This window comes from Athalia rosae, chromosome 1, assembly GCF_917208135.1.
Source record: "Athalia rosae chromosome 1, iyAthRosa1.1, whole genome shotgun sequence".
NCBI lineage: Eukaryota > Metazoa > Arthropoda > Insecta > Hymenoptera > Athaliidae > Athalia > Athalia rosae.
Window position 1 is genome coordinate 32,274,181 of NC_064026.1, and position 14,853 is coordinate 32,289,033.

Here is a 14,853-nt window from a genome sequence, read left to right on the forward strand (position 1 = left end):
TGAAAAAAATATTTTTTATCCCACATGCTCTGATAAGCCGGTGGACTTTAATATCAGATTTTAATAAATACATAGATAGAGTTGATGTGATAGTACATTGGTATGACTGTTACAATGGGGTTTACTAGACCTGCTGTGTAACGATATTTAGTTAACTTTATTTACAACGTTTTTATTCCGGTTACTTGATGGCATCGATTGCTTTGCTTTTAGCTAATGCCTACGACGTGATATTGATATTATAACTCGAACTATCCAATAGTCGTAATGAGCGATCACGATGTTTCATACATTTTTCATCCTTGGGTCAGTTCGATTAAAAGTTGATGGGTTTGCCGAAATATGCGGCTAAATGCGCCTCTCTTAGAGCTTCTGCACATGTCTAGAAAAAAAAATTATAAAATGAATACTAGTCCATTCTAATTGGTTTTTAGTCAGAGAAAGTAGATTTTCTGTCTACTTACTGGATGGGCGTGACACACTCTCGCGACGTCTTCAGCGCTGGCGCCGTATTCCATTGCTAGAACAGCTTCGTTGATAAGTTCTCCAGCTGCTGGGCCAACGAGATGAACTCCAAGAATCTTATCAGTATTCTTATCAGCTAGAACTTTGGCAAACCCGTCAGTTTCCAAGTTAGTCTTAGCCCTGGAATTGGCCAAATATGGGAACTTTCCAACTTTGTAATCGATGCCTTCTTTTTTCAAGTCCTCCTCTGTCTTGCCTACCCAACCAACTTCTGGATGGGTGTAGACAACGCTTGGCACACAATTATAGTCGATATGCACAGCACCTTTGAAAATGTTATTTCAGAGTCAGACTCTTTGACACTTCAGATGTATAGTTGATGCTATTTAAAAAAAGAAAAACTTACCTCCAGCAATTCCCTCAACGGTAATGATTCCTTCATCTTCAGCTTTGTGCGCCAGCATAGGTCCATGAATGCAGTCTCCGATAGCGTAGATGCTGATAAGGAATAAAACGATTGCAGTAGAGAATTTCCTAAGATCTTGAGTTGCAGTTATTTATTCAAGAACCATACTCACTTAGGTATGACAGTTTGGAATCTATTATTCACTGGGATCCTTCCTTTTTCGTCCCTTTCAATACCGATATCTTCGAGACCAAGGTTTTGAGTGTAGGGCCTTCTGCCAACGCATACAAGTAAGACATCGCAAGGTAATTCCTCTTTTTTACTGGGATCCTTAGCGTCCTCAATGGCGACTTTGATCTCACCACCTGATCTAGTAGCCCCTGTTACTTTAGTTCCAAGTTTGAACTTCAGACCTTGTTTTCCTAAAATTTTTTGAAGAGTTTTACTGACTTCTCCGTCAATGCCAGCACCACCAATGGAAGTCATGTATTCAACCGCCGTTACATCCGACCCCAGTCTGCAAAAAGTTTACATGCGTTCAATCCGCTTTTCATAAGGTAACAGAACACTGTGTAGCATTATCTGCATTATTGTGCGAATAAGTGAATCCATAAATTTCAAGTGCAGCTATTTCTTTAATTGGACGGAACAAACAAACAAACAGTTATAATAACCTTTGCCAGACTGAACCCAGCTCAAGACCGATGACACCAGCACCAATAACAATTAACCGCTTGGGTACCGGATTCAGGGACAGAGCGCCAGTTGAAGAAACTACTTGTTTTTCATCTACCTCAATTCCAGGAAACGGTGTGACTTCGCTACCAGTAGCAATCACGATATTCTTTGTGTTAATCGTGGTCCCAACTGAGCCATCAGGGTTCAATGCAGAGACCTGATTTTTTCCAGTGATTTTTCCATGCCCCTTTACCCATTCTACTTTGTTTTTTTTGAAAAGCCCGGCAATTCCACTCGTTAGAGCTTTCACTACGTTTGATTTTTGCTGCAAGAGCTTATCCAGGTCCAACTTTACATTGTCAACTGTGAATAAAGATTGTATTCATTGTTACGATACTCTATGAATTAACTAATTGAATTATCAAAACATGTATTGGGTAATTCGGAAGGGAACAGCTCGTCAGCTATGAATGTTGTTCACGATGAATTAAAAATTACTTGCCCAATATTCCACGCTCTTGCAAATCACCGCTATGAGCCATGTGGTAGTAATGAGAATTATTCAAAAGTGACTTCGAAGGGATGCACCCAACATTGAGGCACGTTCCACCCAATGTCGGATCTTTTTCAACACAGACTGTTTTCATGCCCAGCTGGGCTGCCTTTATAGCAGCTACATAGCCTCCGGGACCAGATCCAATTATTACAATGTCAGCATCCACGGAACTTGCATACCTTCGCTGCTGGGCTATTGAGAACACGGGGCTGACAACACGCTTGACACATACTGGCTGCAATTTGGAAAATTTCAGGGGACTGTAGCCTATAAGTGATAATACTAAAAAGAAGGCTATTGTCTGCAGGTGAAAAAGATGTAAAAAGATTATATCAAGAAAACATCAATTGATTACACTTTGAGTGATGTGATCTTTACTATTGCTTGAATTTCGGATGAATAGGCAGTTTCATGATCACGGATCTGGTGTGCAGGACTGATAGCAAGTGACATAACCGGAGTCTTGGTAATGGCTCAATGCTAGCAGACGATTGCCCTCACAGAAAAGCGAAAGAGATATCATAAGACGGCAAGTTAGAAAGTGAAACAGCTATTGTAGTTAATCAATGATTGTATATTGATAAAATAATATCTTACCCGAACGGATGTGTTAATCAAATTCCAAAAGTTGGCCTGCATCGCACCCTCGTGATGGTTCGACTTAGGAGTAGGGTTCGACTTCTTACGGACAGAAAAAGAGGGGTTAGACTTTGAAGAAAAGGAAACCCCGAATGCTGTGAAATTGTAGTAAGTTTCGAACTCTCGATATTCTTCTCTCGATTCGAAGGACTTGTGACGATAGAAAAGTAACTTCACTTAACAACGCCGACCTCTAGTTGGCCCAGCAGCAGAAAGCTGTCGGCTCAACAAGGTCGCTCCGTCCAATGAACGGTTCGAACTTTGTCGTCTGCTAAATGTTCACGCGATTCTGACAAGTATTAAAGTGTGAGGTTAGTCGAATTTGAATTATCTATTGCCTCAAGACATTGATCGTTGTGAAGGACTTAAGTTATATAAATTATTACATAGCAATCAGTACTGTGCGATATCGTTCCTTAAGAGGAGTAGTATACCCTGCAAATTAGTCACCTTCATACCTTCATGCGATACTTGTTGCTGATTTAGCACCTGTAAAATGTTAATGATTCGAAGATACGCCTTATGGCAAAAAAACTTTCGACAACTGGTGAGCTTACTTTCTACACTCGTTTTTTTGACTACCAATTGAATTCGAATGATACACCTGTAACCTATAGATTTTCATTTAGAGTAAATCCGTGCATACGTCTTTCGTACATCAAAATATACCGCTACCCAAGCGTGAGCCGTTTTGGAAAAGTCGTGGTCCAATCAGCTGGAAAAATGTTGGAATCACTTTTGGAGTCGGCGGTTCTTTATTAGTATACATAGCGTACTTGAAGGATGCCAAAGACAGAAAGCTAGCAGCTGAGAGAAAACGTTCCATCGGAAAGGCTTCTCTCGGCGGCTCATTCGAGTTAGTCGATCCAAACGGGCGAACGGTAAAGTCCCAGGACTTCTTGGGGGAGTGGGTAATGATTTATTTTGGATTTACGCATTGCCCTGATATCTGTCCAGATGAACTAGAAAAACTGGCTGCTGTTATTAATGAGCTAGGTGATTGGATGATTCTGTTTGTTTTGGTTACAAATTCCAATCAAGTAAAATTTAGATTAGATGACGATTGACATCTTTGTTCTTTTCCAGAAACAAATCATCAAAAAAAAGTTCAGCCGATATTCATTTCCGTCGACCCGGACAGAGACACTCCAGCAGTTGTAGGAAAATATGTCAGGGAATTTTCAGATAAATTCATTGGCCTTACCGGTTCAACTGAGCAAGTAGCAAAAGCTTGCAAAGCGTATAGGGTGTACTTTAGCAGTGGGCCAAAAGACGATGATAATGACTACATTGTTAGTAATTATTAGACAATTAGTACTGCAGCAAAAACGTGTTTGAAAATTTGAATACAGCGTGAATAATAAATTTATTTTACATTTCAGGTCGATCACACCATTATCATGTACTTAATAGATCCAGAGGGATCATTTGTTGATTATTACGGTCAGACTTTTAACGTTGATCAAATATCGACGAGTATTTTATTCCACATGGAGAAGTACGAGAAATTGAATAAACCGAGCTGGTTTGCATCGTTGACTTCGAAACCTGAAGTTGCTCCAGCGTGATGCTATAACATTTTATATTACGAATCGTTCTGAACGTTTTGTAGTAGATTTTTGTAAATAAAGGATAAATTTCGAAAGAAATTATATTGCTATCGATTAGTCAGGTATCTGAATGAAACAAAGCATAATTCTGGGTCAGGTATAAACTTCTAGTCACTCACCAGACTCTAATTTTCAAATATACAATTTAGTTGAAAAAATAATGAGTATCATCAGCGATTTTTTACGTAAGCATGTCAGTTGTTCAATTTTATTAATCGATTGACATACTGCGTTGTCTTATACATTTCATTACATCGAACATGTTCACAAATTCATATGTTTAATGGTTAACACATATTAGAGAGCTAATGAGGTATACACAATTCATTTTTTTAACATCGATTTTTTTACTCCAAATTCCGTGGTAAGTAAAGGTAAATTTCAATAACATCGTATAAAGTATATCATGATTCGAAACAATCTTACACGGCGTATCTACCGCTCGTTTCTATACGAGGGATATATTTAAAATATATGTATAAATTTGCATATAGGTACAGTATCTATTTCCTTAAAATATTATGACAAGTATGCGTCGAGGTACCAATGATATAAACCGACTGTGTCGAATACTCAATTTTTTAATACATCCTCTAAAGTTATACTTACACTATATAAATATAGCTTTATCTTATACCTATACATATATAAATATATTATCCTCTTTCGGTATTCCATCAATATCAAAATACTGCCTCTAAATATACAAAAACGAAGAATTTGCTTGACTAACGAAATATTAGAATGAAATTTCAAAAGGTACGTTCGTATTTCTATTATTCTCGACATACACCCACTCCATAGAACGCGATTTTCCTCGCGTTTCCATTCCTGGAATTACACTTTCCGCATGCCAATTCCACGATATCATATCCCATACCCATGCGACTCATACAAAGTAAAAATCAATTCTTCATCTTCATCGTGAATATTTCACATAGAGAGACAACATAGTACATAGCGAACAGAAACCGTTCCATGTTATAATTCACCTCTTCAGAAGAACTTATCCGAAAATAATACTGGATATATTCATTTTTACGCATTCTCAGTGAAATATAATTAATGGTGCGACGAATAGTAGATCAAAGTTCGGTCGGATGATATGTTGCACTTCACAACGATCGCAAAAATTTTACAAGATTTTGTACAAACAGCATCGTGCATCCCTACAGTTTTCATTATACTTGTGTCACAACAGACGCGATTACACGCGGTGAATTTTTTCAAATCGTTCAATTACCATTGTTTCCAATTAATTTATTACGGATGCGCGTTTTTTTGAAGACTATGCAATTCGTAAGCCAGATGACAACATTCCGAGTCACTCCATCTGTGCTGCTCTCGAATTTTATCACCTTTTTCTACCGCCTGGGCCATCCCGCAGGCGGACATTTCGGATAGCTTTAAAAAGAGAATAATTAAAACCAACGGAAACAGGTCTACACATTTAGAACTGACCCTTTTAATTGATACTTACGTTTGAACAGAACGACAAAAGCGACTGATCCGTATATTTGCTACACAACGGGGACATGTGCAAATTTGCCTGACTCCGACTTCCTGTTCCTGTACCTGCGACCTCAAGGTAACCTCGGCTGCTAGCCAGACTACATCCTCTCGTTTCTACGTCTGATTAAATAGATAAACGTTGACAAGTTAATTTCTCTACAACCAATTAAATTTACCTATATCGAAATGAAATCACTATTAACGTACATCCGAGGGGAAATAAATTTCTGATAAATCTTGTGTAATGAAAATTCATTGATCGATTTATATAATCTTTGAGGTTTCTCTGTTCCTCCGACAACCCCTTCGGCAATTAAAAAAAAGGTACGAATGGACACCTTGCGTACTCGCCATGCTGTGAGTCGAGCGGTTGACGCTTGATCGCCTTGTGCAGCAACAACATGTCCAAGGTTCGTTCCACCATTTGGTATTTTTTGGTTTTTTGTTCAATTTTATAGCGTTGCCGCTACAGGTGCTACAGGATTGCGTCGATGGTCTTGGTCCCCAACGTCCACGGTGGAAACGGGGCCATTTTCTACCCCTCCAAGTTCGCGAAACTTCAGCTCGTACTTCTCCGTTGAGAAAACAATACAGAACGGCGACGAAGAATCCCTGAAATGAAACAAAAAAAATAAATAAAAAATAAAAAATAGTTCGAGTGACCGTCGAAACCTTTTTTTTTATCCTTTTCACCTGGAAAGACGCGAAGAGTTGGTCACAGAAAAGCCAGACCGTTTCCACCACCTCGTTTGACGCGATTCCATAAGACATCCCTAAGAACACGGTGTAATGGACACCGAAAAGTGGAACAAGTACCAAAGTGCTTCTAGCCCAGCGTCTGAAATTTAAACATTTGAATTAATAATGGTGGGATGGATATGTTTCGTCTGGTTTACTAGCTTTGCAATAATCTACGCAGTGGCTTATCCTTACTTGTATCTCTGCGTCTCCTCTGAGACTGTAGACCTCAGTTTCGACAAAAGCACTCGTACGATGTTGATAAACAGCACAAAGTTTATCTGAAGCGTTAATAAACTCGGATTAATTATTTAGACTTATATTATAGGTATACGTAATCCGAACGGCGTTTTCCTATCCTCTCTGTAATTATGACAATAAGCTCGCAAGACCGGGGACGTAATTTCCTGCTACTTTAGGTATAACGTTGAGATAATATCTCCTCAATTACCCCTCTTATTTGATGGAAATAACGTCGCCTTTAACATTCAACGCGGAAAGAATAATACGACCATAGATATAATTCGACGGAGAATTTCACGTTTGATTTAGACATATTTCGAAAAGTTTTCAGCAATTTGAATGAATCTGGGTAAATTTCGAATCATTGTTGTATACAAACCAATATGGAGAGCATTGTGGGCACTCGGATTATTAAAAATAGAAGAGGATTTATATGCGTCGTCCAGCAATACGTATCCTCCAACGCAGCTCTGACCGCGACCCAGGGAAGGACAAAAATAGCGGGTAATCCTGTTGGAAAACAAAAATTCCTATTTCAAATGTAGAACATTGTTCCTGTATCTCGTTATAAAGGATCTGGAAAAAAACAGGCATCGAGATTTCATGAATAAATAAAAGGTGTTACGTATGTCGGGTGATATGATTCCATTTTATGAACCTGTTCAAGATATAACGAGCCTATTCAGAAATAAAGTTCCTGCGCTCTTAGCTGAGGGTGCGAGCTAATAACTACAGGATTTCTTGTTCGCAATTTATAGTTTTCAGAAATGCCGTGAAATCTGCGATTCCGCGATGCGATGCACTAGCAACAAAGTTTTACAAATATTCGAGAGATTCGTATCAGGTACTTCAACAATTGTTCACTCACCCCATCCCAGAATGACGTATCCAGCGATGCTCGAATTCGAATCCGTAAAGAGCGCAAGAAATACCAAGTTGTGTAAGTAGAGGCCCTCCATCAATATCCAAGAATAATTCGCCAGTATGAAATACTGCCAAACACTCGTAAACGCTTTGCACTGCCAATTGCTTTCAGCCGCATCTGCCAGCCAGTAACTTTCGTCACCGGTAACCAGGACGTCCGAAGACAACCCGATGCCATTAGGGAATATCGGGTGTTTTAATATAGCTATGAAGGCCCGCGTCATGAACGACGCAAACAGATGCATGTGCAACATGTTCCTCGGGCATCTCAATTTCCTGTGAAATAATGGGCAATTCGTTATTAATATTTTCCCATCGACGGTACAAAAGTTTGCAGAATTAGCTACGATCTACGCAGGCTTCGCAGCTGAAATTTATTCACGTCTATAGTGCGTATTTTTTATTTTCTTATTTTTAGTCCAACTTGTTCCGCATGAGGGTGCGATAAACATGTTTAGATGTGCATAGATTCTGAAGTTTTCCCTCAAGAATCACGTATACAGTAACACATGGAGAGAATACGAAAATATTGTTGGTTTCAAAGTTGCGTGATACAGTTTTTCGGTTTATACCGGAAAGTCGTTGCAGGTTGACATTCCTCATTGTTAGTATCCGAGAAGTGAGAAATCTGGATCGTCTATCATCTTATAAGTATAAAGGGCAACTTCTGCAGCGAGCCACACTCGAACGAAAGTCTGATTAACTGCACCGTATATTATGAGATTTATCACTGCGAAAACTTTTCAACGGCCCAACGTATGTATTAGGATATTCGTTCTCGTTTGTGTTACCCCCGTCATTAGATCGCAATGGGGGAAAAAATGACCGACGATGACCATCGTAAGAACGGGGAAAAGCTTCGCACCCCGAATATTCTTAGTTTATGTGGTCATAATTGAGTACTATTGGTTGCAAAATAATGAATAAATAAAATTAATCAATTAATTCTTACTTGATCGTTGCCAGGATGCAGAATGCGACAATCAAAGTTGACAAAGAGACAGAGTATCCGACGGCGGAGATAGTCTTGACGACGGAAATGTATTTCTGAAAAAGAATTTTTTTTTTTTTGTCCATCCTGTCGGTACGTCTAAATATGAAGATGAAAAAAGTACATTTATCGAATGCTTCGGTGAGAAGCGTGTAGAGAGTAAAAACGATCTACCGAAAACACTAAGTTTTATATCAAGTTTAGTTTTACTTCAAAGACCTGAGAGCTGTTTGAGATAAAAAGTATAGCTTTTATGGGCTGGTGAAACGTTCATTCAAGGGTCGACACTACGAGGTATAGGGTAAACCGATAATGGCAAGACTCTCGTTCTTAGACTACCGAATGAGGCGTGTTTTATCTTTATTCTCTTATCTTTCGTTAGTTTTGCTTTTTGTTCACGATGAGTCCGATTTATGATCCATGATAGCGAAGGATTCCAAGTTGAATCAATATTGTTAAATTGAAAAATATCAGATCGCCCAGTATTCCAGTTATCGATCGGCTGTCTTATACCATGTACAGTTTTATTTCAGATATTGTGACATTTCCAATGCATCGAAATTTAAATTGGAAAGAAGCTGCGCAAACCGATCTGTCCTTCCGTCAGCAGTGCTCACAGAGCGATTGTGATCTTTGAAAGAGGGACTGATTGAACACCTTCGATAACATACATACGTTCTTACCCTATTCTTCCATCGTTAGAGCTTCAATGTTTTTATTCAGCACGCTGCGGTAGAGAATCGATAATTTTATACTCAGTTACGCCCCGAACCCTTGGCCTGATTGAAATTCTTCGAGGATGGATTAATTGCGATCACTTTGACCCTCGTGGTTAAGCAATTTCCCCGTACTATCGCCTTGCTTTTACTTCGACACGTCAATAATTATCGGTACCATACCACCGTCGGCCTCCAGACGATTCGATCGGCAAGATTGACTATTACGACATTCGATGGTACCTCAAGGCAAATGAAAGCCATGTACGTAAATATGAATTTACATGTAAAATATCACCGATCTAGTATCATACGTTCGTCACAGCGGATAAGACTTTCTTTCCCCTTGAACAAAACCGAATAGATGTTTCGTTCATGAAAGACATGGATTATATGCAAAGATAAATTGAGAGCGTGCCTTTCGAACGATATGCAAATATTGCATCGAATTATTCAGAAATTGTCCGATACATTGCAAGGTGCGTTGTTGACACAAGTATATCGAGATACGTTTGATTGGCCGTATTTGAAAAAGAGGTGTTCACTCGAACCTCGAACCTTGAATATTACCATTTTTGTACCCCAGGGCGAGACGGTGTGAAAAAAAAAAGATTTGAATAACGCGAAGGATAAATTAATTCAGCATTCTGGAATATAGATTATCACTACGTTATGAATCAACGGACGGGGAGTTTGATCAATTTTCAAACCAAACAGCTCTACGTATAGCATATCCATAAAACTCTTTAAAATAGCGAAACGCTCTATCCAATTAAAGCGGTTTCGCAATTTTTATTTTTTAGTGCAAAGTTAAGAGATACTTTAGGTAAAGTGAAGTGTTTTTATTATTACCGTTAAACTTTTATCTTGGATCTTATCGTTATCGTGGCCATCGCATTATATCCCTGCACAGGCAAGTGTTGCGAAATTTCAGAGTTGAAAAAAGTGAAAAAAGAATGGACGGAAAAAGAGTTGAAAAAATTCGTGTGGGTCGTGGCGAATCGCTGTTCCGGAAATGCATTAAGGAAATTACACAATACCGTCGCATGAAATTTCAAAGTTTGCGTACTAGATTGATTAAAAAGACAAAATAAAAAAAATCAACGAGATGGAAATACGTGAAAAGAACCATAAATTACGCACTTTTAGTTTTCAACGCGCGAAGCTGTAACGAGTAACGTCAGGTTTATCCGAGTTATTGATATCGTTGGAATGTCAAATCGATTCCGTTACGCAGTAAAGGGACTATGGGCGTAGCTTTCTCTCATTATTCCGCTGGTTATTCGAGCAGTTAATGGAATTAATTTATATTGTTATAGTTGATCGATTATCTTTGCGCAAAGCCTATAGGTCTGATACATGTATTGTACATGGTATATGTATACGCATAGGTACGTACGTACGCTGCACATCCATGACGTACATTGCGCGTAGAACTCGAAACATCCGTCCGACGTTGTATTTTACCCCAACATCTAAGACACCCATTTACAGCGGTATAATAATACAAACACGTAGCACAATCAAACAAATCACCCCAATAGCTCCGAAAGCTAATTTTTGGGCTCAATAGTTCGCTGCAATACAATTTATCAAGTATGGAATGCTATATTCATCTGCACTCGTGGAGAAATTCTTGTGCTCGATTGCGGTCATTTCACGAGGGAGGTGGATTCATCCACGTTGGGGGTGCTACTCGTTCCGTCCGACGACCTGCTAGAGCTGACGTGATACGGGGTGCCCTCCCATCACCACAAACGCGAACATTTGTCAAATCAAACATCTGCAGAGAACGCACTGTTTTCATTTCGTTGTACATAAAAACTGGAAGATTACTGGACTTTAGTCACTCGAGCGGCGGAAGGTTTTTGAACGAATCTGAGTCTTCGCTTTTCTTCCAAGTCGTTGGCGCCGGTAGCAGTTGCGGTCCTAGTTGACAAAATTGTACGAGAAATACAGGGAACCCGTGATACCCCGGCCCCACACGATCGTTACGTACATTAATTCGAGTCCGTAAGGAGTTTATCTCGAGGCGATCGGCTAATTACGTAGGTACACGGATCACTTAATCGTTATGTCGTCTAAGGGTGCCTCCAAGTCAGACTATCAGCTGATCCCTTTGCTTGGTTCAATTTCGAGTCAACGCGGTGTTCGGTAAATTATACATTACATCTGCACGAATTCGAGTGGAAATATTTGTTCCTTCTGGTAGACAGAGGTGAATATACCTATACATGTTTATTCGTACAAACCGCACGGAGATTGGATGGATTTTACGGTAATTCGATATTCGCAAACTAAGGCGCGTGGATGGGAAATTGGTGTACTAGATTACCTTACCGTCCTCTTTCCTCCCTTATATATCTATATGCATCCATCCATTTTCTACCGCGCATTTGCCGCCCCATTTCTTTGAATTTTCTCTAATAACCCAGCAACACCTCGCAGGATTCCGCCAATTTCCCGAAGAATAGGTAACAGTGATCATAACTATGCATGTAGATCGTTGATTATGAAAATACCTCGAGGCCTTATTCCCTTCTCGGTTCAAAATGAAGAGAAAAAAAATTTCAACGACCATCTGACCTGAGAACATTTTCTCCCATCGACAAGTTTAATTTTCATGGAAATCAATTCTCCGAAAACTTAAATGGTTCAGAGTAGCTGTTGTACTTTTGACACACTCTTGTGTGTCATCATTGTCTTATTGTGCGTATATGCGACGCGATAAGTTCGACAGTTTTTGCAGAAGCTCGTGATGAAAAAATTGCGTCGTCTTGCGCGAATTTGATAAAATTTCACCTTCGCTATAGCAATGTGATTATTTTCAAACAGATGGAAAAAAAAAAGTGGAAGGAGCTTACCCCGGACAGAGTGACGTTGCTGTGGTGGGTGGGAAGGTCCATCAAGACCTTAACAAGGGGAGCGCTGTAACACTGAGTGTAATTACTCCACGTACTGTTGGTATCTGCGTTCCAAAACCAGTTTCCATCGGCCATGCAAGATCTCGTTGCATTTGCCTGAAAAGATGAAAAAAAAAACTCACCTATAATTTTTTTCGTCTCGCTGCGTGATTATGCAGATCGTATACAACAGTCCGCAGGGATACGTCCGAATCGCGAGAAGCCGAACTCTGCGATCTATGCGTCTTGACTGTGAAGTAGTTTAATACAGTCGACCCTAGGGTGGCGCAGTTCGGCATGTAAATTTAATTAGTATTCATCAGCCTTTGGGGGGTGGTCAATTTGATGAGAATTTCCCCTCCAGCTCACGATAATATGGAAAAAAATTGAACGAAACGCTGCAGCTGTTGAGCGACGCATCGCAACGCGGGTGTGCAGCACTCACGATATTATTCGCCGTAGAGTCCGCGGCCGATTCGTCTAGACACGTGGTGACATTTTACGAGGGTCAATTCTCTAGCGGGTTATTTCGATGATGAACACAGAATTCCCGTTGAATATGTAACGTAAGAGAGGAGTTCGTCATTCGCGTTCGCTCATTTTTTTTTTTCCCAACAACGCGACCGCACAGCTGGGGCTGGTAAAATAAATAACTGAGACGTATTTCGTTGTACATTTCGTTTCATGAATTTGTACGAATTTCAATGCCTTGGACGACGCTCGATTCATTTTTCCGGTCGAAACTTCGCCGCGGCGCAAAGCTTCGATTATTATTCTCTTCATTTCTTCTATTTCTATTCCTAGAGCATATTTTCTCGAATGTCAAACGACCGCGTCACGAAGGGTGCAGTAGCTGGGATTCCGTACGTACACGATTGGTGGATATTTTGAACAGAGGAAATAAAAAGAAGACCAACTATGATTCGATAAATGCGAAAGGCCTCCCCCATTCACTCGAATAAAAGAAGCCCTCCTCGCTTCCTCACATATTTTTCCTCCAAAAATATTGAAATTCTTTTACAAACGTTTCACTCTACAGCGGGATTCCGGTATCCGCTATCATCAGATTCTGACAAGAAGAAAAAAAAAAAAAAAAAAAAAGGTGTTGAAAGGGGTTTCGAGCGGATAAAAACTGAGGAAACTTACCAGTTTTGTGGAAGATCTAAATTACGGGGTTAACGCGCGTGCGAAGAATCGGTAAGTGGGTGATATTATTGGGGAAAATTTCACGACCACCCCAACCGGCGAACATCGCTGCGAATTAACGTTATGGCGGATAATTAATCTGCCGCGGTGCTTTAAAAGCCTGCGAAAGTTTATTATTATATCTAAGGAATATGAAATTTTATGTTCCGAGCCCACGTGCGTCTGACGTGAACTTTTGACTTTTCTCGCTACAGGTCGGCTGAATATAATCGGATGAATTACCTTCACCTTACGACGAATTTTCAAACGTGGGAATAATACCGTACGATCTAGAAGTAATATTGTACATTGTTAGATTTCAGAAACTTACCGGAACAAAGCCTGCTATGTAATGCGGACAAATCAGGGTGGAAACTGCATTCGGGGATGTCGACGGCCAGCAAAGAATTCCGTCCCAGATTTCCGGGCACCAGCCTGAAAAACGACATCACAAGAAACGTTGAAATAATTTGGAGAACATCGCTTTTTCGGGCAATCGATTCATCCGCATGTACTACGTATACATTTTCTGGATGTCCACGATTTGTCACGGTATCTTCAGTCGTCTCTTTTTTCTGCCTTTCCTTTAACTTCTCTTTTTCTCATTAGATCGGTCAAATCGCAGGCCAGATATTCTCACATTGTTGGGATGATCGAATCCATATTCAGGCCACGTCGAGCTGAGCATTGTATTATTATTTCATTATTCTCCGACAAAGAGACGGGATCGACTTAGCGAAGATATTACTAAACCGATCGGCCGGGATATGACAAACGAAATTCTGAAGAAAATTCGATCGAACCTCGCGGCGGTGAGGAATCTTATGTATTTCGTCCTCCTATTATTTTTGAGCCGAACATACGTTGAGGAAGAATAGACGCTTCTCTGCAATGCCTTTTCTTTAGGGTACACGCAATGAGTTATAAATACGGGATATCGTTACGGACGAATTTTATGGAATAATAAGAACGGAAATGGGATGAAATAAGATGATAGAAACGTGGAACAGGCGCGTTATCAGCGTTCGGGTGTGACATAAATATTGTGTATGCTAAATATGTAATATCACATCTCGTGACGCATGGAAATTGGAGAGAAAAATTCAACGACGCTCGTGAGCTTCTTTCGCCGAACAGGTAGGGGTATACCCCGCCTATTTGTATATGTATATTACGAGACACGACACCGATCTATGAGGATGACGTAGGTATACGTATAGCTAGGCTTACGAAAGTTCCTCCGGATTCTCGAGAATAAATACCAACGATCTTGAAGGAAGCTCGATC

The 14,853-nt window shown here is 39.9% G+C and overlaps 3 protein-coding genes across 7 annotated transcripts in view; 1 reads left to right on the plus strand and 2 right to left on the minus strand.

The window, feature by feature from the left end:
• Positions 1-9: 9 nt before the first annotated feature.
• LOC105691624 (dihydrolipoyl dehydrogenase, mitochondrial) lies at positions 10-2,863 on the minus strand. Its single transcript, XM_012410246.3, has 7 exons — positions 2,703-2,863; positions 2,052-2,340; positions 1,546-1,912; positions 1,044-1,388; positions 872-963; positions 465-790; positions 10-382 (listed from the first exon to the last, which is right to left on the minus strand). Exons 1-7 carry the CDS (start codon positions 2,742-2,744, stop codon positions 317-319), a joined length of 1,527 nt encoding a protein of 508 aa, XP_012265669.2. The 5' UTR covers positions 2,745-2,863; the 3' UTR covers positions 10-316.
• Positions 2,864-2,915: 52 nt separating this feature from the next.
• Positions 2,916-4,393, plus strand: LOC105691625 (protein SCO1 homolog, mitochondrial). The gene is made up of 5 exons (XM_048660218.1): positions 2,916-3,055; positions 3,135-3,291; positions 3,374-3,740; positions 3,831-4,036; positions 4,127-4,393. The coding sequence occupies exons 2-5, from the start codon at positions 3,241-3,243 to the stop codon at positions 4,310-4,312; spliced, it is 810 nt and encodes a 269-aa protein (XP_048516175.1). The 5' UTR covers positions 2,916-3,055; positions 3,135-3,240; the 3' UTR covers positions 4,313-4,393.
• A 138-nt stretch (positions 4,394-4,531) lies between these two features.
• Positions 4,532-14,853, minus strand: part of LOC105691622 (parathyroid hormone/parathyroid hormone-related peptide receptor-like) — a 29,857-nt gene continuing 19,535 nt past the window's right edge. For 3 of the 5 annotated variants that reach the window (XM_020855597.2, XM_012410244.3, XM_048660197.1), the window contains 10 exons: positions 13,898-14,001; positions 12,343-12,498; positions 8,724-8,818; positions 7,716-8,047; positions 7,227-7,357; positions 6,800-6,885; positions 6,560-6,704; positions 6,205-6,478; positions 5,835-5,986; positions 4,532-5,758 (listed from right to left, as the gene is read on the minus strand). In XM_020855597.2, the coding sequence (XP_020711256.1) occupies positions 5,618-5,758; positions 5,835-5,986; positions 6,205-6,478; positions 6,560-6,704; positions 6,800-6,885; positions 7,227-7,357; positions 7,716-8,047; positions 8,724-8,818; positions 12,343-12,498; positions 13,898-14,001 (1,616 nt within the window). In that variant the 3' untranslated portion in view covers positions 4,532-5,617. Of the gene's footprint in view, positions 5,759-5,834; positions 5,987-6,204; positions 6,479-6,559; positions 6,705-6,799; positions 6,886-7,226; positions 7,358-7,715; positions 8,048-8,723; positions 8,819-12,342; positions 12,499-13,897; positions 14,002-14,853 lie in introns of those variants that run through there. The other 2 variants (XM_012410245.3, XM_048660198.1) reach the window with 2 other exon arrangements.